The sequence below is a fragment of the Balaenoptera musculus genome, chromosome 11, assembly GCF_009873245.2.
Source record: "Balaenoptera musculus isolate JJ_BM4_2016_0621 chromosome 11, mBalMus1.pri.v3, whole genome shotgun sequence".
Classification (NCBI taxonomy): Eukaryota; Metazoa; Chordata; class Mammalia; order Artiodactyla; family Balaenopteridae; genus Balaenoptera; species Balaenoptera musculus.
Genome location: NC_045795.1, coordinates 20,896,429 through 20,920,214, shown reverse-complemented (window position 1 = coordinate 20,920,214; position 23,786 = coordinate 20,896,429). Strand labels below are relative to the sequence as shown.

Genomic DNA, 23,786 nt, shown 5'->3' with positions numbered 1-23,786 from the left:
GTAAGCAGATGTCTGCAACTTCTGTCAACATCTTGTTTGCAACCTCGTAAGAGACACCCTACCTGGGTAAGCCACTCCTGAATTTAAGACCCACAGAAAATATGAGATAGTAAATTTTTGTTGTTTTAAGCCACTAAGTTTTAGGGCAATGTGTTATACAGCAATAAATAATAAATACAACATTCTACCTCAAAATCATCTCCTAACTGTGTCTACCAATCCTAAAATATATCATGATCCTTATCCTGTCCTTACTACTTTGACTCACCAAAAAATCCAGATTTTGAAAATCTCACTAAATAGCTAAGCTTTTTCTTCTCCCCTCTGAGACACTATTAAGACTCCTGAGATAGTGTTCTCTCTTGTCCAATAAACTTAGCTTTGTTCTTTCGGTGAGGTTTTTGGTGACATTTTGAGGCGGTAGCATTTGAGAAATGGTAAATAAAATCTGAGGAAATAGAGTGAACATTGTAAAGATTATTTTTATATCACACACAAAGAACATACTTTAGATATTTGTTTTAGAAGAGCCTACACTATGCAACCAATTCAATACAACTAACATGAGCATCATCTATGATCATTATACTGAAGATTTCTGTTTATAACAGAAGATAAAACTTCTGACTTTCAGTGGTTCATTAAAAAGTTCCATGGAATAAAAAATCAGTAGCTAATATTTATCTGGTGGTTTTATACTATTTTTCAAGGCTTTAATAGGCATCATTTTAATTTACAATACCTTTACAGTCTTTAGAGGAATGTAAGTCAACTACTGCTAGGCTCCATTTACGTATGAATAAACAAACAAATTAGGTAACTTGACCAAGTTTATTTATATCTCTCATACTGTTCAGTTATGTATTATTCTGTTGCTAGGATTTGGTGAAACCTAATTTATGGCCCAAATTCTTCCTTTAAGAGCAACATTAATAACCTCCTGATTTGCTAAAAGTCTTTCTGCAATTCTTTCCCTTCAAAGCATCCTAATCACAGCTGCCAAATAAATACTACCACTTCTCTATTCTGAAGAAGAGGTGAAGAGATAGAAACTAGAGTGAAAAACCTCCTGGCTTTCACATGCTTTATAACCCAGGCTATCAGAGTCCATTACTTTCCTAAAGCCCAAACTCAAGACTCATTTCAGTAGATTATTTTCATTGATCGTCAGTGGTTTTCTCATGTTGGTTTTTTCTCCAGACGAACTGGAAAGTCCTGAAAAACAGAGATGATAACTCTTATTTATTTCCAGGCCCCTTTTGGCTTTTTGTTCCAAAGGGCCACAGCGACCTCGGCAACTGGTGGTCATCCTCTCCAGGGACAAGTAAGGAGAAGGAATTGGGAGAATTCTTTTTTTCCTTTTTTATTTTCTTTGTTATCCTGCTTCCGTTGACAATACCCTCCGTGCCAAACTTGGGTCTCCATAAACAGAAGGACAATAGAAGGTCTTTTTTCCAAAATGAAGTAACTTGGTGTTTCAAACTTGAACTGAGCACTTTGGCCTAGTAATTAACCGAACTTGCTTGCATCCTAAATGAGAGATTTTCAGAAAGTGTTTTCATTAAAGATATAAATTGAGGGAGGGATGGAGAAAGATATTTTTATATGTCGGGTATTTATAGGTGTTTTTCATTTTCAAAAGCCTCCAAGAGTCACATATCAGCAGTTTCAGCTTCCTTCTAGTTCACAGGTTTTCCTAGAAAATTTAGATATAGTCTTTTATTTAATTGGATTTAAGAAAATCCTAGGGAAAAGGACATACATCTTCAGTATTTTACTAACAATTTAGGGACAATATAATTGTAACTCTATGAAGACAAGGAAAAAGGAGGGTAAACGAATAGAGCATTGGTGGTTCAGTGGTAGAATTCTCGCCTGCCACGCGGGAGGCCCGGGTTCGATTCCCGGCCAATGCATCTCTCTTTTTTCCCGTGGCTGCGGAGTAAAATATTTTCCCTGAAATACAACAAGCAAAAAATGTTTAAAGATAATTACGCTTCTGGTATCCGGGTGTGGCTGAGAGAAGCCAAGGTTAATCCTCCTTTTACAATTTCACCTTTATAAATTGTACCCATTGACGTGCATTTGGTTTTCCAATAACCTGGAAAGTCATCTTGTCCGAGCTCAAGGAAACTCCGACCTCAATTGATAGAAGTCTTTCGAAGGTGAATTCTAAGTCGGTAGTATTTGGAGGTGGAGTGTAGCCACGTGTGGACATAAATATAGTATTCCTACTCTTACAGCCGTAGAAAGATATTCACAATCTCTTAGAGGCAAGAAAGTGCCAAAATTTATCCCCTTGAAATACGAATTGAAAAGGTCGGGATTCCGTGTTAGCAGAGTGGCGCAGCGGAAGCGTGCTGGGCCCATAACCCAGGGGTCGATGGATCGAAACCATCCTCTGCTAGCAGCGGCGTTTTTCGTGAAACTTGATTTTAGAAAGAAAGAAAAAAAGAAATAAAGGATTTGAATAAAGATTACAAGAGACTATCAGATCGAGCTTGTGGAACAGTTCGGGTTGTGTAAGAATCCCCAAAGTGGTTTGTTAAAAATACGTATTTCCCGTTTTTAACAGAGGTAAATCTTATTCATTATGTCTGGTAACTTGATCTCTCAGATTTGGAGATCACTACACCTCTTAGGGATTGGAATGTGACCTTGGTAAGGTCTTTGGTATCTTGTCAGACAAGTTACAATTTGTAATTACGTCTGTAACCAACATCTCAATCTGCAAATTGCTGAGCTTTTTACCATGATGACAGGCATTGCAGAACTGTTGTCGAAATTAAAGGACGTTTGTAAGAGGAAAGATATTATTCCTCATGGGAATATATCTAGACAATTTAGTCAGTTATGTAGTCGTGGCCGAGTGGTTAAGGCGATGGACTTGAAATCCATTGGGGTCTCCCCGCGCAGGTTCGAATCCTGCCGGCTACGGAGCTTTGTTTTCCCTCCAGGTAAAAATACCTGCTGTACCAGCTATAGAAACGGTAAAACAACACGGAATATACTGTTTTACTGATTATTATTATCTTTCTCCATAAAATTGGAAGCAGGTAGTTCTAGTCCTTTAGTATAACTGTATGTAGAGAAAATGTTTGAAAATTACTTTAGTAAACGCTAGGGATTTCTGAGACCATCATAAATATGCTGAAAAAATGCTCAGGCTTTAATTCATTTTGAATTGCTATCTCCCTATCCGAAATTCAGCTCAGGTCTGACTTCCGAACCTCGACTGCCTCTATTTTTTCGATGTTCTTCCAAGAATTTGGGTATATCCAGTGCATCACTATTCCACTCTTGAGTATTTTGATGTTTGGGAATCAGTATCTCAAACAGAAACTTCCAATATTTCCTCCTTCTGGAGCCCTCTTATCATTCCACTTAGGAGGCCAGATTGTAGGGAGGAAGTACCAGTTAAAGAATTTTCAAAACTGTTTTCTGATTTTGGCTTAATTTTATTACAAAACAACAACAACCACAAAACTGTTTTGCTCGCTAAAACTCTAATACATACACATACAGTATATGCAACATAAATAAGAGTAAATATAACAAAAATTCATCTTGTATTAAACTTGTAATCGATCCACTAGGAAATGCGGATAAGCAAAAAGAAGGATGTAAAAATACTCAAAAAGGAAAGTTTTTTCTTATTCCCGAAATTACCAGTAATTTCCTATCTTACCTTGAACTTTTTTTTTTCTTCTTGCGTTTTCGATATTCACACATGTCCTAAGGGATTTTTAAGTGTTGACACAATATGTAGACAAACGTTCATGGCCCAGGTTAGAAATTCAGTAAAGGCACAGTTTTGATTTTGCAAGGAACGCCGGTACTCAAACCCTCCGGGGGCCCTGAGAAAAAAATTCCAAGCAAAGTGAGCTCTGCTAGGCTTTTCGCATTGCGGAGCACTGAAGGTGAGGCCTTCGCTCATCTAAGACAAATCTTTCCAATGAAGCGCATACGACGCACAGCAGACACGTTCCTAAACGCGTGGGGCGAGGTTACGGCAGGGGCCCCATGGTGTAATGGTTAGCACTCTGGACTTTGAATCCAGCGATCCGAGTTCAAATCTCGGTGGGACCTATTTGTCTTTTAGTGTCTTCCCTCCTCGTCTCTTAAATCACCGTGGTACATCGAGGAGGCTAGAGACACCTAAGCACTTGCGCAAGGTACCCCATCCCTGTCAGCAAGGAGACGCTGTCCTGCAGAACAGCTTTCCTTACCCTTTCCTCTGGGATTCCACATCTGTCCTCTCTTGCTCCTCCTCCTTCTCCAGGCCACAGAATCTCCTCCGATCCTCGTAATTTAGATTACCCCCTGGGTGACTATTCACGTTTTCCACCCCTGACCTCAGTCCAGGGTTCAAGTTCCATCAGTTTCTAACACGAACTGGGTCCTGAGAAGTTCGTAGTGCCTGTGAACCCTGGTCGTCGCGTTTCACTTGGAGCTTCTGCTGATTGGCATACAGCAGATTCTCTACGAATATGTTTTAAATGAAAACGATAGTCCATAAAACCCTGAATAGAATGACAGACTCTTCAATGAATATTCATAAATTTTTCAGCAGGAGGTGGCCCCGAGGTGTAATGGTTAGCACTCTGGACTTTGAATCCAGCGATCCGAGTTCAAATCTCGGTGGGACCTACTGAAGTTTTGGTGGCCAGCCTATTTCCTCCGTGTTTCCCTCAAATCGATAATGTACACGGGTTTCTGGGCATAACCTTCCCACTCAGGTTTCCTTCTCCCGAGGAGCATCCTTACTTACTCTCTTCTCGGACTCCTGTGAAGTACACTCTTCGGGCCCCTTGGAACACCATTCACTCTCTAGACAACTACTCTTGCCTGGGTTCCCGAAGACAGTCAGATCCTAAGTAATTTGCATGCCCAGAGTCTTAACACTTCATGTCTCAGAGGCCCCTCTCGCAAATCTTTTCTTCTCTGAAGCCTCCTCAAAACGTATCAGCCTAATGTAAGAATATATATCTATATAAATTATATATATAATTTATATATAATATGTATGCTATATACGATAATATATAACATATATAATATATGTTATACATATATAATATATATAATTAATATGTAATATATATAATTTATATATAATATGTATGTTATATATAATATATATAACATATATAATATGTATGTTATATATAGCAATATATATAATTTATATATAATATATATAATTTACATGTAATATATATAATTTATATATATATATTTTATATGTATATAAAAATTGCAGTAGCAAGTAGAAAGTTCCTCATGTAAGGACCCCACGGTTAGCACTCTGGACTCTGAATCCAGCAATTTGAGTCCAAATCTCTTTGGGACCTCAGCAACATCTTAGCAATTTTCCCCCTATGGTTCTCCTAAATCGTTAGCCAGATGTACATATCTGGCTGTAGGCGCTGCTAGTTACTTCCAAGTTAACAACCAAAGCAACATAGAGCCACTGGCCAAGAGAAGATTGTCTCTGATTACCTTCCTCCAGAATTCTAGCCCTACTTCCCCTTACACCTGATGGCCCTTTTTGCCTTTTGCCCAGAGTTCCTCAGATTCTGCTAAATTAGAATCCTGGTTCCAATGATTAGGTGTTCATGTTTTACAGCCCCTCTAACTCAGGTCCTTCCTTTCCTGGAGCCTACTTTAAGTGCTCCATCGGCTTCCAGACACTAACACTGTCCTGAGAAAGTTCCTACTACACAGCAGTACCCTTGTTGAGTACATCTTAGAGCTGTACCCATGAGAGGCTCTGTTCAAACTCCACAAGTTTATGTGTTGCCTACTTTATTTTGAAGATAAACTGACCTGTTAGGAGTACACATCAATCTTTCGGTAGAGACCTAACTTCAAGGGCCTCATGATGTAATGGTTAGCGCCTGGACTTCAAATCTCAGTGGACTTGTCTCAGTTTTGGTGACCTTGCCCTCACACTTTCCCTAACCAGGAGTACACTCTGATGTATAGACACTCTCTTAGACTTGCATTTCTTCTCTCCCATCAACGTCCAACTCCTTGCTCTTTCCTCTGGCTACTGAAAATTTCCCTCTCCCCATCACCCTCACCTCCCCCCTAAAATCTCTCCTCTTGATGTTTTTTGCTTTGCCTGGTGCCGGCCTAAAGTCAATCAGATCCCTATAAGTCAATTACGTGTTTGGGTGATTAGGAGTTCATATGTCACAGGCCCCACCTGTGACCTTTTTTCCTCTGGAACTCAGGCAAATGCTCTGTAGGCTGCAGAACTCTGAACACAGACCTGAAAATATCCAAACCATAGAGTGAGACCCTAGCTATTGTAGTCACCTGAGAGCCTCCACTGTCTCCTTAGTGGAGGCTCTCTCTTAATATTCCTTAGATTGAATCTATGCTGAAACATTTTAAAGATCAACAGACCAGATGCATTAGTATACAAGTCTTAACCTTGAAGGTTTGTTATACCAAGGTCCCATGGTGTGATGGCTAACCCTCTTGTCTCTGAATACAGCAGTCCCAGCTGTCAGTGCGACTCTAAATTCTTTCTGTTGACTTTCTCCACAGTTTAAACATGTATCCTTCAGTGCTCTGTGACAGCAAAACAAGAGCACCCATGAATGCCTCTGGTTTCTAAAAATTGTTCCAGAAAAAGCCCTGCAAGCTTCCTTCCACCTATTAAGCCCCAGTCATGTCAGTGCCTTAGAACCTCTGTCTTAGCTTCCTATTGCTGCTGTAGCAAATCACCACAAATTTAGTGACTTAAAACAACACAAATTTACTCTCTTACAATTCTGGAGTTCAAAAGATTACAATCAAGTTGTCAGCATGGCTGTGTTCCCTCTGGAGACTTCAGGGAAGAACGTTTCCTCGCTTTTTTTCACCTAGTGGCCCCTTCCTTGTATCGCCTCTTGCTTCTGCAGTCACGTTTCCTACTAATGAATCTGATCCTCCTTTAGGTTCACTTAGATAATCCAGGATAATCTTCCATCTAGAAATCCTCAATTTAATCATGTCTGCAAAATCACTTTTACCATGTAAGGCAACATATAAGTGACATCATATAGTATTTGTCTTTCTCTGTATGACTTACCTCTTTTAGCATAATGCCCTCAAGGTCCATGTTGTTGTGAATGGCAGGGTTTCCTTCTTTCTCATGGCTGAATAATATTCCTTTGTATATATATACAACCACATTTTCTTTATCTATTCATCCGTTGACAGACACAATTTCTTTCCATATCTTGGCTATTGTGAAAAATGCTGCAATAAACATGGGAGTGCAGATATCATTTTAGTATCTTGTTTTCATTTCTTTTGGATAAATACTTAGAACTGGGATTGCTGGATCATACAGTAGATCTATTTTTAGTTTTTTGAGGATCCTTCATGCTATTTTCCTCAGTGGCTGGACCTCAGCCCCTTCTTTATTTTTTCTTCCTTTATCAAAGCAAGAGGGCCATTTATAGGGAGAAAAGACATTATCTTCATTAATAATAATATAAAAAAGCAAAATAATAATATAATTTGGCAAATAGAACGCTGCTGAGTAAAGAAATATAATTTTAATCAAAACCTCCTACGCAAATGACGAGGTGGCCGAGTGGTTAAGGCGATGGACTGCTAATCCATTGTGCTCTGCACGCGTGGGTTCGAATCCCATCCTCGTCGTTCGACTTCCCCGCTGTACTGTGGGAGTGTGGTTTTAGTACCTTGTAAACAAGGTATTTCGCCAGCACTTGTCGATAGGTGCTGTGTTAGAGACAAACTAACTTAACAAGTAACTTTCACTCTCAATAACGTTACTTTTTAGCCCCTTTTATACAGAGATTAGGATTTGAGTCACGTCACGTGGATGAGAGAGTTAAGAAACTCTGCTGCCTCCGCTCAGACACAGGTGTGCTCACGTATTCTCCAGCTTCTCCACCGTTGTCAAAAACTGATGTCTGGCCCTCTGACTTCCGTTATGCTTGTTGACCCCCTCCCCAACCAGCCCATCTTCCTGCCTGCGTTCCTAACACTGGTAGCAAATTACAAGCAACTAGGGAGTTTTCTCAAGATGTCCACCTTTCCTCCACCCCTCGGCACAGTTGAGTCAGTATCTCCGAGGGTGACGTCCAGGCGTGGCTGCAGGGGCCACAGGTGATTCTGATGGGTTTCTTGGGCTGAGAACCACTGGCCATTCGCCTCTCTTCACTCCCTGCTCCCACCCGCTCCCCAGCTTTGATTCCCTGTCTCGGCAGTTTTTGTTGATTTTTTTTTTTTTTTTGCCTCTTAAATTCTAGACACGTTTCCAGGTGCAAGGCGCTCCCTCTTTACACCTTATCACTCCCTATCCTCCCAAACTTCATCAAACTCTACTTTTATCTGACCACTGGTCCCTGTCTTCAGGAGCAGAAGCTGTTTACATGCTCTGCTTTTGCTCAAGTAGTTCCTTCTGCCTGGAGAGTCTCTGCCCCGTTGCTGCAAAATCCTCTTGCAAGACCCACATCAAATGCACCTTTTCCGTGAATCCTCAGATGAAAGCATCACTCTCCTCTTTGTATTTTACATGAATGAATTTAATCAAAGATCTTTTCCAGGTGTTCCAGCCTCTATTAGTTTCTTCCTTCTTTGATCATCTTCTGACACTTATATCTTAATTTTAGCACATAATACCATAAAATCTCACCAGTTCCCTCTTTTCACCTTATAGTAAACTATAGCAAAGGGCTGAGTGCACGGTGTAGAATAACAAACTTTGAAGGGACCGTAAAGATGATCTCTCTGAAAATTCCCATTCCCCCTCATCACCTGTCTCTATTTTACAGCTGAGAAAACTGAGGTAGAGACCAGACAAATTAATTGTTTAAAAAAAAATCATATAACCAACGTTTCCTTACTAAGGTTCATGGGAACCAAGTTCTTTAAGATCAAGTGGTTAAGGTGATAAGATCTTTCTAACATGTTCAAATCCAGTGACTGGGATTGTGACTTTTCATACCTGGAAAATCCTTCTGAAGTACACTTGTCATAGATCAGCAGAGCTCCAAAGGCTTCTGAGGACTGAGACCTATGAAGCACAAATTTTGAAGTAAAATCTGTTTTTGAATTTTACCTAGCAATATATGGCTTATGTAGTACCTGTGATTCAAAGATAGTTCACAAATTTTAACCCATTTTATCTTGAAAATAAAAACTCAGGAAATGCTGATCCAGATTGGAGGCCAAAGTGGGGTCTTGAGGAATTGGGTGATATGCTTTTTATATTTTTGAATTTTCTCCAAAAAAGAATCAGGGATATTGGATGCCTGAGCAGTCTTATCCCTCTTGTCCCTTCAACCCCATGTTACCTTGTTTGAGAATAAGGTTGTAGGGGTACCACCCTTTTATATCCTTGTCTCTCCAGCTTTGCACACTGTAAACATTCAACAGATATTTATAAAATAAACACAGGCATATTGTATATGTGTGTATGTGTATGTGTGTGTGCGCATGATGGTGACATGGTAGGGATTGAAACTTTGTCCAGGCAGAATATACCTTAGGGTATTTGTCACTCCTTTTAATACACATTAAAGGATAATTTTAAATGTGCTAATCTCTTGTATTGTTTCCAAAATAGGGAGGTAGATCTGGAGCAATTTTGCCTCTGCTCCTCACCTCTTTTAAACCCAAAGGGTATGTTTTTTCCTTAACTACCAAAGAGAGAAGGAAAGAGGGATACATTAAGTAGAAAAGAGTTAAGCCTCCGTGTGATTTGAACCAGCGTTTGAATCTGAAAACACCGTATGTTTCACCAGGAAGTCATCAATTGGAAATGAGATTTTCTTCATCCTAAATTATTAATCAATTCAGTTATTTAAGCACGGAAAAATGTTTTTGTATATTTTGCCCAGCTATGCTCTCTGCCTTCCTGTTTGTATACACACTCTGCAAACAGTCCGGCTCTTTCAATGACCTTAGTATTCTGTTCTGTAATTTACGTTTGAATATAAGCTGTTCTCATCCTTTTGACGGCAGCAAAACCAAAGGAAAACAAGAAAGTTAAGATGGAAAAGATAGGGGAAGAGTGGAAACCAGTGACAGATTCCAGCTGCCGGAACTCAGACTAGAAGAGAACTGTGAAGAGGTTGTGGCCTTGGGCGAAGCCACAGGGAAGGAGAAGCAGCAGGTTTCCCCCCCACCCCCCCTGCTACCCACTGGGGGCTCAGTTCGAGAGAGCTCCGTTTACCGATCGGAATTCCCTTTTCAAGGACAAGCCGAGCCTGTGAAAATGAAACTCAGGAGCTCAAATCCAAATTTGGGGAGAGCTGGAGAGCCCCAAATTATTGGAAGGCCTTATTTCGGTTTTGACTTCCAGCCACTCTTTACACTGGTTCTCCCAAGGCTTTTGAGAATAACCTTTTTAAAATAGGGCAGGAAGAAAGGATTCGAAAAACACATTATTTCCTACCGCCTACCCATGAGATGTGGCTATCGATTACTAGAAGACGGCATAAAAGCGGACACTAACCACGAAGGGATTCGAACCCTCAATCTTCTGATCCGAAGTCAGACGCCTTATCCGTTAGGCCACGTGGTCCCCGAACCTGCTGTCTTGCTGCAACACTTAGGAAGTAAGTTTTCTGCCCCGTTCTGAGTCGTGAAAGTTAGGCAATGACAAAAAGACAATGGCCCCCACGCCGCCAGCGCTCTCTGTCATTGGAAAAATAGAAACTCGAGATGACGGGGGTTATCTCGGGCCAAGGAGTAGGGCCTTGTGAAGGGTAAGAACAATTATTTCGGTCTTGGGTACTCCATGGAGGGAAAAGTCATTGACTGGACGACTCCCGAGCAGAAAAACTGGAGTTTACGGCACCCAAAGGATGCCAAAATACTGCATATTGCCTGCATCGAGGGATATTTTAAAATAAGAGAACTCAGAGTTTCTTCCCTATTAATATTCAGTCACGCTCACAATTTTCAAACTTTAGGTACTTGGGATGTCTGCCTGGACAGTTGTCAGTAAGAAGGCAGTCTTACTACATAAGGCAGCATCTACACGATTGTCTTTCTTGTCACCCGGCATGGATATCTGCAGGCCCCCAGGCATAACAATTTCCCCTTTCCCATGGTTTTCTGGTATTTTCCCTGATTGTCATAATGTGATCAAAGCACTTTTCACAGTATATTTCTATCTGTTTGAAAAGAGAATGCTTTTTTTGGGGGGGGGGGTTTCTCAGGGTTTAGGGGAGTCCAGTGCCATTACTATTATTTGAGGCTTCCATATATTAAGAAATAAGCACTACGGTAGAATTACAAAAATTTTGACTGTGACAATTTTTACATTTAATAGATGAATCAACACAAAAACGTGTTACAATAAAATCATTCTATGGTCAAAATATTTATAGAATTTATAATGTTTTGTAGAGGGCTTGGCCCAATGATGTGATATAAAGTTAGATTTTGGACGGCTTCTTTTAAGCTTGTCAGTGAATCTCTGTGACCTCATGCACCTCGTTTGAAGATAATGATGTCAACATTATTAGTCTACACATTAGGCATTTCCTTAATTTTCTTAAATTCTAGACCCTGGGAGGATTGGCCTTCCTGGCTTATTTGTGGTAGGTCTTGGCTTTTCTTGACTAATAAATTAGCAGCTTTCTGGAGTACAGAAACGGGCCCTTTCACACAGTCTTTCTTCCCTGTCCACGGAATAACATGTGGCAAATAGTAGGAGCTCAATAAAAATGTGCTGAATTTCTCATATACATACGTTTTTGAATTTTGAGATTATCTTTAAGGTGGAGATTATTTAACAAGATCCTTCTCTCCTGAAAATATTTGAACATGGACTTGTTTTCTCTCTTTCTCTCTTCCTGGAAGCAGGAAGATGGTGGCTAAACCATCATGGGTAGTGTTGGTGGAAGTGGTAAGAAGTGGTTGAATTCTGGATATGTTTTGAAGGATTTGCTGATTGGATTGAGGGTGTGAGAGAAATAGGGAAGTCATACATAGCTCCACGATATTTTGCTTTAACAACAGTTTCCATTTACTGAGATGCGGACCACCACAGGAGGAGAGGAAGGAGCATTTTGGGGGTGGTGTGTGTGGGGTTAGGATAAGTTCTGTTTGGACATGTTAAGTTTGAGTTGTGCACTTAACATCCAAGTTTGGAGTGGTCAAATTAGGATTTTATATGTATACATACATAACATTGTGAATATACATATTGAAATGGATATATATATATATAATATATATTATAATGTATATATATATATATTATATATATATAATATATATATATCTCCAGTCTGTTGAAGACTCCATCTTTGAGAAGATTATAGGCAAGGAAATCCAGTCAAAATAATTTTTGACCATGCCTGGTGTGTTGCTTTCCATGACTTTTCCCCTCAAGCAAGAAAGAGCATCTGTGCCATCCCTTAAGATGGAGGACAAGAAAGCCTTCTCTAGTATTTCCTTGTGTATATCTTTTTCTTTTGTGTCTGCACTTTTTCCTTTGCTGTAATAAATCTTAACCTTGGGTAAATGTTGATCCATGTGACTCCTTCCAGCGAATCACCAACTACTAGGTGGTCATAGGGCTACCGGGAAACAACCATCCTTTTCCCTTGTTTCCACTGCACTTAATGTACAATCTTTTTAAAGAAATATCTGTACTATACATACTTGCACTATACATACGTATTTACTTGTTTAAAAGCATGTCTACACTGTAGGCTACTTAATGCCTTTTCTTAGCGCCTAGCACAGTATCTAACACATAAATATATGAATAGGAATCCTTTCTGAGAGAGAGAAAACTATAAAACAGTCCACACATATATTTAAAAAATGAGCATAGCACATTCACAGAAAGATAGACAAGATGAAAAGGCAGAGGGCTACATATCAGATGAAGGAACAAGATAAAACCCCAGAAAAACAACTAAATGAAGTGGGGATAGGCAACCTTCCAGAAAAATAATTCAGAATAACGATAGTGAAGATGATCCAGGACCTCGGAATAAGAATGGAGGCAAAAATCGAGAAGATGCAAGAAATGTTTAACAAAGACCTAGAAGAATTAAAGAACAAACAAACAGAGATGAACAGTACAATAACTAAAATGAAAACTACACTAGAAGGAATCAATAGCAGAATAACTGAGGCAGAAGAACGGATAAGTGACCTGGAAGACAGAATGGTGGAATTCACTGCTGTGGAACAGACTAAAGAAAAAAGAATGAAAAGAAATGAAGACAGCCTAAGAGACCTCTGGGACAACATTAAACGCAACAACATTCGCATTATAGGGGTCCCAGAAGGAGAAGAGAGAGACAAAGGACCAGAGAAAATATTTGAAGAGATTATAGTCGAAAACTTCCCTAACATGGGAAAGGAAATAGCCACCCAAGTCCAGAAAGTGCAGTGAGTCCCATACAGGATAAACCCAAGGAGAAACACGCCGAGACACATAGTAATCAAATTGGCAAAAATTAAAGACAAAGAAAAATTATTGAAAGCAGCAAGGGAAAAACGACAAATAACACACAAGGGAACTCCCATAAGGATAACAGCTGATTTCTCAGCAGAAACTCCACAAGCCAGAAGGGAGTGGCATGATATACTTAAAGTGATGAAAGGGAAGAACCTACAACCAAGATTACTCTATCCGGCAAGGATTTCATTCAGATTTGATGGAGAAATCAAAAGCTTTACAGACAAGCAAAAGCTAACAGAATTCAGCGCCACCAAACCAGCTCTACAACAAATGCTAAAGGAACTTCTCTAAGTGGGAAACACAAGAGAAGAAAAGGACCTACAAAAACAAACCCAAAACAATTAAGAAAATGGTCATAGGAACATACATATCGATAATTACCTTAAACGTGAATGGATTAAATGCTCCAACCAAAAGACACAGGCTTGCTGAATGGATACAAAGACAAGACCCATATATATGCTGTCTACAAGAGACCCACTTCAGACCTAGGGACACATACAGACTGAAAGTGAGGGGATGGAAAAAGATATTCCATGAAAATGGAAATCAAAAGAAAGCTGGAGTAGCTATACTCATATCAGATAAAATAGACTTTAAAATAAAGAATGTTACAAGAGACAAGAAAGGACACTACATAATGATCAAGGGATCAATCCAAGAAGAAGGTATAAAAATTATAAATGTATATGCACCCAACATAGGAGCACCTCAATACATAAGGCAACTGCTAACAGCTATAAAAGAGGAAATCAACAGTAACACAATAATAGTAGGGGACTTTAACACCTCACTTACACCAATGGACAGATCATGCAAAATGAAAATAAATAAGGAAACAGAAGCTTTAAATGACACAATAGACCAGATAGATTTAATTGATATTTATAGGACATTCCATCCAAAAACAGCAGATTACACTTTCTTCACAAGTGCGCACGGAACATTCTCCAGGATAGATCACATCTTGGGTCACAAATCAAGCCTCAGTAAATTTAAGAAAATTGAAATCATATCAAGCATCTTTTCTGACCACAACGCTATGAGATTAGAAATCAATTACAGGGTAACAAACGTAAAAAACACAAACACATGGAGGCTAAACAATACGTTACTAAATAACCAAGAGATCACTGAAGAAATCAAAGAGGAAATCAAAAAATACCTAGAGACAAATGACAATGAACACACAATGATCCAAAGCCTATGGGATGCAGCAAAAGCAGTTCTAAGAGGGAAGTTTATAGCTATACAAGCCTACCTAAAGAAACAAGAAAAATCTCAAGTAAACAATCTAACCTTACACCTAAAGGAACTAGAGAAAGAAGAACAAACAAAACCCAAAGTTAGCAGAAGGAAAGAAATCATAAAGATCAGAGTGGAAATAAATGAAATAGAAACAAAGAAAACAACAGCAAAGATCAATAAAACTAAAAGCTGGTTCTTTGAGAAGATAAACAAAATTGATAAGCCATTAGCCAGACTCATCAAGAAAAAGAGGGAAAGGACTCAAATCAATAAAATTAGAAATGAAAAAGGAGAAGTTACAACAGACACCGCAGAAATACAAAACATCCTAAGAGACTACTACAAGCAACTCTATGCCAATAAAATGGACAACCTGGAAGAAATGGACAAATTCTTAGAAAGGTATAACCTTCCAAGACTGAACCAGGAAGAAACAGAAAATATGAACAGACCAAACACAAGTAATGAAATTGAAACTGTGATTTAAAATCTTCCAACAAACAAATGCCCAGGACTAGATGGCTTCACAGGTGAATTCTATCAAACATTTAGAGAAGAGCTAACACCCATCCTTCTCAAGCTCTTCCAAAAAATTGCAGAGGAAGGAACACTCCCAAACTCATTCTATGAGGCCACCATCACCCTGATACCAAAACCAGAGAAAGATACTACAAAAAAAGAAAATTAGAGACCAATATCACTGATGAATATAGATGCAAAAATCCTCAACAAAATACTGGCAAACAGAATCCAACAACACATTAAAAGGATCATACACCAAGGTCAAGTGGGATTTATCCCAGGGATGCAAGGATTCTTCAATATACGCAAATCAATCAATGTGATACACCATATTAACAAATTGAAGAATAAAAACCATATGATCCTCTCAATAGATGCAGAAAAAGCTTTTGACAAAATTCAACACCCATTTATAATAAAAACTCTCCAGAAAGTGGGCATAGAGGGAACTTTCCTCAACATAATAAAGGCCATATACGACAAACCCACAGCGAACATCATTCTCAATGGTGAAAAACTGGAAGCATTTCCTCTAAGATCAGGAACGAGACAAGGATGTCCACTCTCACCACTATTATTCAACATAGTTTTGGAAGTCCTAGCCACGGCAATCAGAGAGGAAAAAGAAATAAAAGGAATACAAATTGGAAAAGAAGAAGTAAAACTGTCACTGTTTGCAGATGACATGATACTATACATAGAGAATCCTAAAAATGCCACCAGAAAACTAACAGAGCTAATCAATGAATTTGGTAAAGTTGCAGGATACAAAATTAATGCACAGAAATCTCTTGCATTCCTATACACTAATGATGAAAAATCTGAAAGAGAAATTATGGAAACACTCCCATTTACCATTGCAACAAAAAGAATAAAATATCTAGGAATAAACCTACCTAGGGAGACAAAAGACCTGTATGCAGAAAACTATAAGAAACTGATGAAAGAAATTAAAAGATGATACCAACAGGTGGAGAGATATACCATGTTCTTGGATTGGAAGAATCAATATTGTGAAAATGACTATACTACCCAAAGCAATCTACAGATTCAAAGCAATCCCTATCAAATTACCAATGGCATTTTTTACGGAACTAGAACAAGTCATCTTAAAATTTGTATGGAGACAAAAAAGACCCCAAATAGCCAAAGCAGTCTTGAGGGAAAAAAACGGAGCTGGAGGAATCAGACTCTCAGACTATACTACAAAGCTACAGTAATCAAGACAATATGGTACTGGCACCAAAACAGAAACATAGATCAATGGAACAGGATAGAAAGCCCAGAGATAAACCCACGCACCTATGGTCAACTAATCTATGACAAAGGAGGCAAAGATATACAATGGAGAAAAGACAGTCTCTTCAATAAGTGGTGCTGGGAAAACTAGACAGCTACATGTAAAAGAATGAAATTAGAACACTCCCTAACACCATACACAAAAATAAACTCAAAATGGATTTGAGACCTAAATGTAAGACCGGACACTATAAAACTCTTAGTGGAAAACATAGAAAGAACACTCTTTGACATCAATCAGAGCAAGATCTTTTTTGATCCACCTCCTAGAGTAATAGAAATAAAAACAAAAATAAACAAATGGGACCTAATGAAACTTCAAAGCTTTTGCACAGCAAAGGAAACCATAAACAAGACGAAAAGACAACCCTCAGAATGGGAGAAAATATTTGCAAATGAATCAACGGACAAAGGATTAATCTCCAAAATATATAAACAGCTCATTCAGCTCAATATTAAAGAAACAAACACCCCAATCCAAAAATGGGCAGAAGGTCTAAATAGACATTTCTCCAAAGAAGACATACAGATGGCCAAGAAGCACATGAAAAAATGCTCAACATCACTAATTATTAGAGAAATGCATATCAAAACTACAATGAGGCATCACCTCACACCAGTTAGAATGGGCATCATCAGAAAATCTACAAACAACAAATGCTGGAGAGGGTGTGGAGAAAAGGGAAACCTCTTGCACTGTTGGTGGGAATGTAAATTGATACAGCCACTATGGAGAACAGTATGGAGGTTCCTTAAGAAACTAAAAATAGATTTACCATATGATCCAGCAATCCCACTACTGGGCGTATACCCAGAGAAAACCATAATTCAAAAAGACACATGCACCCCAATGTTCATTGCAGCACTATTTACAATAGCCAGGTCATGGAAGCAACCTAAATGCCCATCGACAGACGAATGGTTAAAGAAGATGTGGTACATATATACAATGGAATGTTACTCAGCCATAAAAAGGAACAAAATTGAGTCATTTGCTGAGACGTGGATAGATCTAGAGACTGAAATACACAGTGAAGTAAGTCAGAAAGAGAAAAACAAATATCGTATATTAACGCATGTATGTGGAACCTAGAAAAATGGTACAGATGAGCCAGTTTGCAGGGCAGAAGTTGAGACACAGATGTAGAGAACAGACATATGGACACCAAGGGGGGAAAACTGCGGTGGGGTGGGGATGGTGGTGTGCTGAATTGGGCGATTGAGATTGACATGTATACACTGATGTGTATAAAATTGATGACTAACAAGAACCTGCAGTATAAAAACAAACAAACAAAACAACTAATAGTAAACTTTCATTGGGTTATTTGTATGGAAATATATTAAAATAAACGTTTGAGACATTACATGAAATTTCTAAAAATCTTATATGTTCTGGTATAATGTTATAAGTCATAATTCTAGTTGTTACTTTAAAATGTATATCTCAGAAATAAAAAAAAAAAAGATTAACTATGAGTTGAACCTGGATGATGGATACAGAAGAGTTCATTATACTGCTATTTTTGTTTATATTTTATTGTTTTCTATAATAAAATGTTTTTAAAAATAAAAAAAAAAAAATGAGCATAGAGAATAGTTCTGTTAGAGATTGTAAAGCAAGGTAGAGCGTAGAGACACATTTACCAGTAGCCGCCGAAGTGGTTTTCTCAGGTCAAAGTACAATCGTGGGCACCCAAACTCTGCACTCTGTCCCAAACTGCTACTTATTTACTCCAAAGATTAAAACTCTAGTAGTTGCAAAGAATCTGGGCCGGGATGGCCCAGGAGATTTCTAGTCTATCACCTTAACCACATGGCCACAATTACCTAAAAGTAGTGCTTTCCGAATTATGTTATAGAAGGAAATGTAACTCAAGACCTTGGCTTCCACCCCTGCCCTCAGTTTAATTCAGCATTTTCGCAGCTTCATAGGGCAACGAGAACTGTCGTGATAAAATAGCACGGTTACTTTGGCAACCAGAAGAAATCACGTAAACGGTTTCACGTTTATTTTCAGGGAGTCATTTTAGCTCCAGAAGTTAAAAAAAAAAAAAAAAAAAAAAGGGTGGGGCGCCATTTTATTTTCTTTCCTTACTGTGAAACAAGGTTACACAATTTTAACTACAGAAGGAAGAAAAATAGCAGAGGATGGTTTCGATCCATCGACCTCTGGGTTATGGGCCCAGCACGCTTCCGCTGCGCCACTCTGCTCCCTCCTGACAGCCCCCTCCTAATAACACACTTAACTCTATTCAGAGGCGACTTGGCCTCTAAATTTAGAAGACTGTAAGAAGACGCCTATTTATTTCAATTCCTTGGCTACAAGTTGCCAAGTCTCTGGAATAATGTCGCTACCAGAATCAGAGGAAACGACGAGGAGTAGAAAAGTAAACATTAACAGAGTTAAGTTACTGGGCGCAGAGGTGAGGGGTGGTTAGATAATTAAGTGAGAATTACAGGTTTTAATAAACAGGGAAGGAAACGAAAACAAGAGGAAAAGGAACACGGGCGTCCGCGCGGCGGGCGAGAATTCTACCACAGAATCACTAACCAACCATGTATTCGCCTTTGGGAAGAAAATCCTTTTGGTCAGATTTCCCTTGGCTTCGTGATGGAGAGGGTGAAGTCCTGCAGTTTTAAAAGTCCTCCGGAGCGGGGGTTTCGGTTTGAAGGGATTTTGTTGTAGGGAGGAGTAATGCTGAAAGCACCGTAAACTTGGGGGCAAAGCGGGGCTCCGCATTCCAGCGAAGGTTGCAGCAGTTCCGGTCGTGTGGGCCAAGGCTCCTGAGCAACCGTTCCAAAGCATCCCAAGCAGCAAAAGATAATTAGTAAAAAAAAATGTTAACTTTTTTAGTCTGACGCAGCCGTTAAATAGGTCCGAAAAGTCCCACTTAGGAACGGAGAACCTGCTGGAGACTCCGTGAAGGGCACACTCGGTGAGCGGGGACTAAGTCATCATGACGTCATCGAGAACTGAGCCGCGAGAAGAGGGTCCGGAGGGCTAAATGAAAGTGCCGGCGAGCGCGCTTTCAGTCTTCAATTCGGTCCGAAACCCGCTCATATAAGGGAATTGCCTCGGGGTTTCTGTCGCTGTTTTGAAAGTTGTCAGAGCAGTATTACCATGTCTGGACGAGGCAAAGGTGGTAAGGGATTGGGGAAGGGCGGCGCTAAGCGCCATCGTAAGGTTTTGCGTGACAATATCCAGGGTATCACCAAGCCCGCCATCCGGCGTCTGGCCCGGCGAGGTGGGGTCAAGCGCATATCTGGTCTGATTTATGAAGAGACCCGCGGGGTACTGAAGGTGTTTTTGGAGAACGTGATCCGGGACGCGGTCACTTACACGGAGCACGCCAAGCGGAAGACCGTCACCGCCATGGACGTAGTGTACGCCCTCAAACGCCAGGGACGCACCCTCTACGGCTTCGGCGGTTAGGTCGCTCGTTTTCAGCGATTTAACATCTTTTACCACCAAAGGCCCTTTTCAGGGCCGCCCAAATGTTTCGGTGAAAGAGCTAGCACTTTTTGCTGGTGTTCCTTGGTTTTTATAGGGTGTACTTCGTTTACTTTTAATTAGTCAAAAGTTATTTTTCGTGCTAATTTCTAGTTCACATTTTAGGAGGGCGGAAGTTGGCTGATCTGTGTATGTTTCTGCTTTGTGGAAGTGGTTTCGGGTATAAGTTTGGGCATTTTAAACGTTTCGTGAGGCAGTGAAGAAACTCGCAGAGCACTGTCTTCCCTAGAAAGATTCCATTTCAGTTCTGGTGTATTTCAAGTTTGAAATCGTGTATGCATAGTGCTTGAATACTGGAGAGAAGTCGGCTTACACTGCCCGCAATGTAGTGATGCGAGGCTCCCTTCCCCCGCCTGTGGTCCGTGCTCAAAATGGCGGCGAGGACGAGGAACAAAGAAAGCCTGCGCCCGTGTTGGAAAGCGGGGCCCGGAACAAAGGCGAATTTACGAGTGGGGCGGGTCGTCCCCTGCGCGGGGGCGCGCTCCTGAGCTCTGCTGGAGTGTGGCCCTGCTGCTCGGCTCTGCAGACTTAAAACCCTTGTACCAGTGCTTTGGGGGTAAAATTAAAATGCACAGGCGGGGAAAGCTAGCACGTGTTGCTAGGCATAGAGAACACTATATTCTGACTTCGTATTAAGAAAATTTTAAAAAGCCGATAGGAAGTATGTTACTTAATGAACAACATAAATGTCACCTAAGCTTGACAATTAAGTAGACATGATTTTAAAAAAATACTACACAGGCATCAGTATATTTTACCTCAAATTAAGTACGCACTATTTTTTTATTTTTTAAAAAAGCTCCCATATAATCACTGCCAAACTAAACCCAGATTCCCTAATATCTAATACTGGGTTCACAGTAACAAATCCCAGTTAATGCCCCAAAATGTCTTAGATATCTGGTTTGCTTAGGAGGATCAAATCACGCCTTTTCAGTCTCAGGTTTCTCTCTCTCTTTTTTTTTTTTGTCTCAGGTCTTTTAATCTACAAGTTTTCTCCTCTCCTCCTTGATCTCGTTTAGTTTTTTGATATTGATTTGCTGTAGACCTGGCCTATAGGATGTCTTGGTTTGGCTTGTTTCCTGCTGGGGTTATTTTCCTTGACTTCTGTACCCTGAATGCCCTACAAGTGATTTTCCCTAGACTTGACTGAAATCACGTTAATTTTCTTTTCAAGGAACAGTTACAGATGATTGTATGTAAATACTATTGTACGTCAGAGGCACTTGATGTCGGGGTTATCCAGATTCGATATGATAGATCAATTACTGGTTTACGGTGATTAGTTTCTTTGTAAAAGCAGGTTTTTCCTCCTTGTGGCCTGCAAGTAATTTGTAGGGTGATACTTTGCGAGCCAGAAATCAATGGAGTCATTTGTAATCTCATCTGTTTTAAAGATACGGGCTCTGGTGCTTAAATATGAAAAGGATCAAATGTTATTTGAGCTAAGGCACTGGTTTGAGGAAACAAATTCATATGGTGATAATTTAATAAACAAACAAAATTGAGCACATGGCATATACCAGGCACTGTCTGATGCTATGGAATCATAGCAGTGAACTGTGAACAAAACAATATATTTATATTCATGGAGCTTATATTTTGTTGGAGGGGGCACAAACAAAACACGTAAAACAGTATGTAAGATGGTGCTATGAGGACCACTGAAGCTGGGAAAGGCATTAAAGTATGGAGGAAGGAGGTGACATTTTAAATGATATGGTCATAGAAGGCTTTACTCGTAAGTGATGCTTGAGGGCAAAAAAGATTGAGAAAGTGAAGTTCCAAATGGAAGGAAGACCAAGAAGGAAAGCCTGGATGTAGAAAGGAAGTATTGTGGTTGGGCGGAGGGAGGTGAGTAGTTCTTATATGGTCTTCTTTATAACCCAACACATCTGACTATTAAAAGAGGTACCTCTAATCCTAGTGAGGCATGAGAAGGCCCTTGGAAAGTAAGGCACATGTTGCTTGAATTGGCCATCAAAGGCAGGGAAGACTTACAGTCACAGGCACTAGGTTGTCCTCAGAACAGTTCAGGGGAAAGAACTGGTTTCAAAGAGGGGCTTGGACTGTTAGAAGTGGTTTGGATTGTTCACACTGCCAGACAAGGAATCCTAATTGGTGTTAAATGCTAGTAGGCTTTCCGGCCTACTGCCTTGTTTATGGCTTCAAGGTTCTGAGACTCCAAATTGGGCAGGACTAAGAGCAGCTTCCCAGCACTTCAACCAGAGGCTTTAGCCAACAGCTAATATTTTAGAAGATCTTCTCTGTGCAGTCACCACCCTGAGTACTTTACTTGTGCTCTTTTACTGATCACCCCAGCAATGCCACACAGTAGTTGCTAATTATTATTCCCAGTTTAGAAGGAAATGCTCACAGAGGGTTTAAGTAAGATGCCCAGATTTAGCATTCAAAGAGGCAGTCAGGACTGTATCTTATGCTGGGGGATTTCCCCTTAAACCATGCTTATCCATTTCTCAAATATACTTATGTATTTGTTTTCAAGAATACATTATTTTAAAATGTATTTAAAATTAACTTCGGAAAGCAATAAATGAATGCCTTAATTATATGTGGAGTTTAGGGAATTTTCTTCACAAGCACCATTCAAAATATAGTAACTTATTTAATGTTCACAAAAATCACTGTGTAGATGTAGGGAAGAAATTTTTTTTCCTTCTTCCCTTCTAGATTCTTTGGCTGGCCTAATAATTTATAGAAGACAGATTGATAGGAGAAAAACAAAAGGTAACAACGTGTATCTCCTGTATACATTGGAGAGCCCCAGTAAAACAGAAAATCTACAAAATGGCTGCGGCCACCACCTTAAATACCATCTTCAGCTAAAAACTAAAAACGATGGGGATGGGTAGTCAGTTCTGGGAGGCAACCAGGAAAAGCACAGGAAACACGGGTAACGTTGTTATGCAGATTTAAGTTGGGGGCTTTTCCATAGATAAGAGATTCGGCCATCCTCCTCTTCCTGCTACAGTAAGAGACACCCATACAAAAGAAATATTTCTCTTATAAATGTAAACGTCTCTTACGAAAGAGTAATTTTCCGAAGCTTTCAGAGCTTTTTCTCTTTCCTTGATGGTCATACATAAATATAATTTTGAAGTCTTGAGTTACAGACCCTTAAGAGACAATGTGGGTGGCTCTTAAAAGAGCCTTGAGTTATTAGAGAGGAAGCGAGCTTATTTGGAGCTGGTGTACTTGGTAACAGCCTTGGTGCCCTCGGACACGGCATGCTTGGCCAACTCTCCGGGCAACAACAGGCGCACGGCCGTCTGGATCTCCCTGGACGTGATGGTCGAGCGTTTGTTGTAATGCGCCAAACGCGACGCCTCGCCCGCGATGCGCTCGAAAATGTCGTTGACAAATGAATTCATGATACCCATGGCCTTGGAAGAAATACCGGTATCCGGATGAACCTGCTTCAACACCTTATACACATACACGGAATAGCTCTCCTTGCGACTGCGCTTGCGCTTCTTGCCGTCCTTTTTCTGAGCCTTAGCCACTGCCTTTTTGGAGCCCTTCTTAGGAGCAGAAGCGGACTTAGCTGGTTCAGGCATCGCAAAACCAAAGCCCCACCAGGTAACGAACGAGAAACAAATACGCCCACTAGCAACCGGCCTCAGTATTTGTTTGGTCTGTATGCAAATTAGAGATGGCAGAATTACGATTTGTGATTGGTCTTTTCAGCATCCTAATCTCTGATAGGCTCTTTATTACAAA

At 39.9% G+C, this 23,786-nt stretch overlaps 2 protein-coding genes and 8 non-coding genes across 10 annotated transcripts; 7 read left to right on the top strand and 3 right to left on the bottom strand.

The window, feature by feature from the left end:
* Positions 1-1,845: 1,845 nt before the first annotated feature.
* TRNAG-GCC lies at positions 1,846-1,916 on the top strand. Its single transcript has one exon. It is a non-coding gene; the product is annotated as a tRNA-Gly (tRNA).
* A 419-nt stretch (positions 1,917-2,335) lies between these two features.
* Positions 2,336-2,407, top strand: TRNAM-CAU. The gene has a single exon. It is a non-coding gene; the product is annotated as a tRNA-Met (tRNA).
* A 448-nt stretch (positions 2,408-2,855) lies between these two features.
* On the top strand, positions 2,856-2,937 carry TRNAS-UGA. The gene has a single exon. It is a non-coding gene; the product is annotated as a tRNA-Ser (tRNA).
* A 1,080-nt stretch (positions 2,938-4,017) lies between these two features.
* Positions 4,018-4,089, top strand: TRNAQ-UUG. The gene has a single exon. It is a non-coding gene; the product is annotated as a tRNA-Gln (tRNA).
* Positions 4,090-4,578: 489 nt separating this feature from the next.
* On the top strand, positions 4,579-4,650 carry TRNAQ-UUG. The gene has a single exon. It is a non-coding gene; the product is annotated as a tRNA-Gln (tRNA).
* A 2,930-nt stretch (positions 4,651-7,580) lies between these two features.
* TRNAS-GCU lies at positions 7,581-7,662 on the top strand. The gene has a single exon. It is a non-coding gene; the product is annotated as a tRNA-Ser (tRNA).
* Positions 7,663-10,482: 2,820 nt separating this feature from the next.
* TRNAR-UCG lies at positions 10,483-10,555 on the bottom strand. The gene has a single exon. It is a non-coding gene; the product is annotated as a tRNA-Arg (tRNA).
* Positions 10,556-18,673: 8,118 nt separating this feature from the next.
* Positions 18,674-18,745, bottom strand: TRNAM-CAU. Its single transcript has one exon. It is a non-coding gene; the product is annotated as a tRNA-Met (tRNA).
* Positions 18,746-19,614: 869 nt separating this feature from the next.
* On the top strand, positions 19,615-20,005 carry LOC118904006 (histone H4). The gene has a single exon (XM_036869633.1). The coding sequence runs from the start codon at positions 19,656-19,658 to the stop codon at positions 19,965-19,967; it is 312 nt and encodes a 103-aa protein (XP_036725528.1). The 5' UTR covers positions 19,615-19,655; the 3' UTR covers positions 19,968-20,005.
* Positions 20,006-23,242: 3,237 nt separating this feature from the next.
* LOC118903997 (histone H2B type 1-C/E/F/G/I-like) lies at positions 23,243-23,638 on the bottom strand. Its single transcript, XM_036869625.1, has one exon. It carries the CDS (start codon positions 23,621-23,623, stop codon positions 23,243-23,245), a length of 381 nt encoding a protein of 126 aa, XP_036725520.1. The 5' UTR covers positions 23,624-23,638.
* Between the last annotated feature and the right edge of the window lie 148 nt (positions 23,639-23,786).

Excerpts from the sequence above, each read along its gene's own strand:
- LOC118904006 (XM_036869633.1), top strand. The coding sequence starts at position 19,656 with ATGTCTGGACGAGGCAAAGGTGGTAAGGGATTGGGGAAGGGCGGCGCT.
- LOC118903997 (XM_036869625.1), bottom strand. The coding sequence starts at position 23,623 with ATGCCTGAACCAGCTAAGTCCGCTTCTGCTCCTAAGAAGGGCTCCAAA.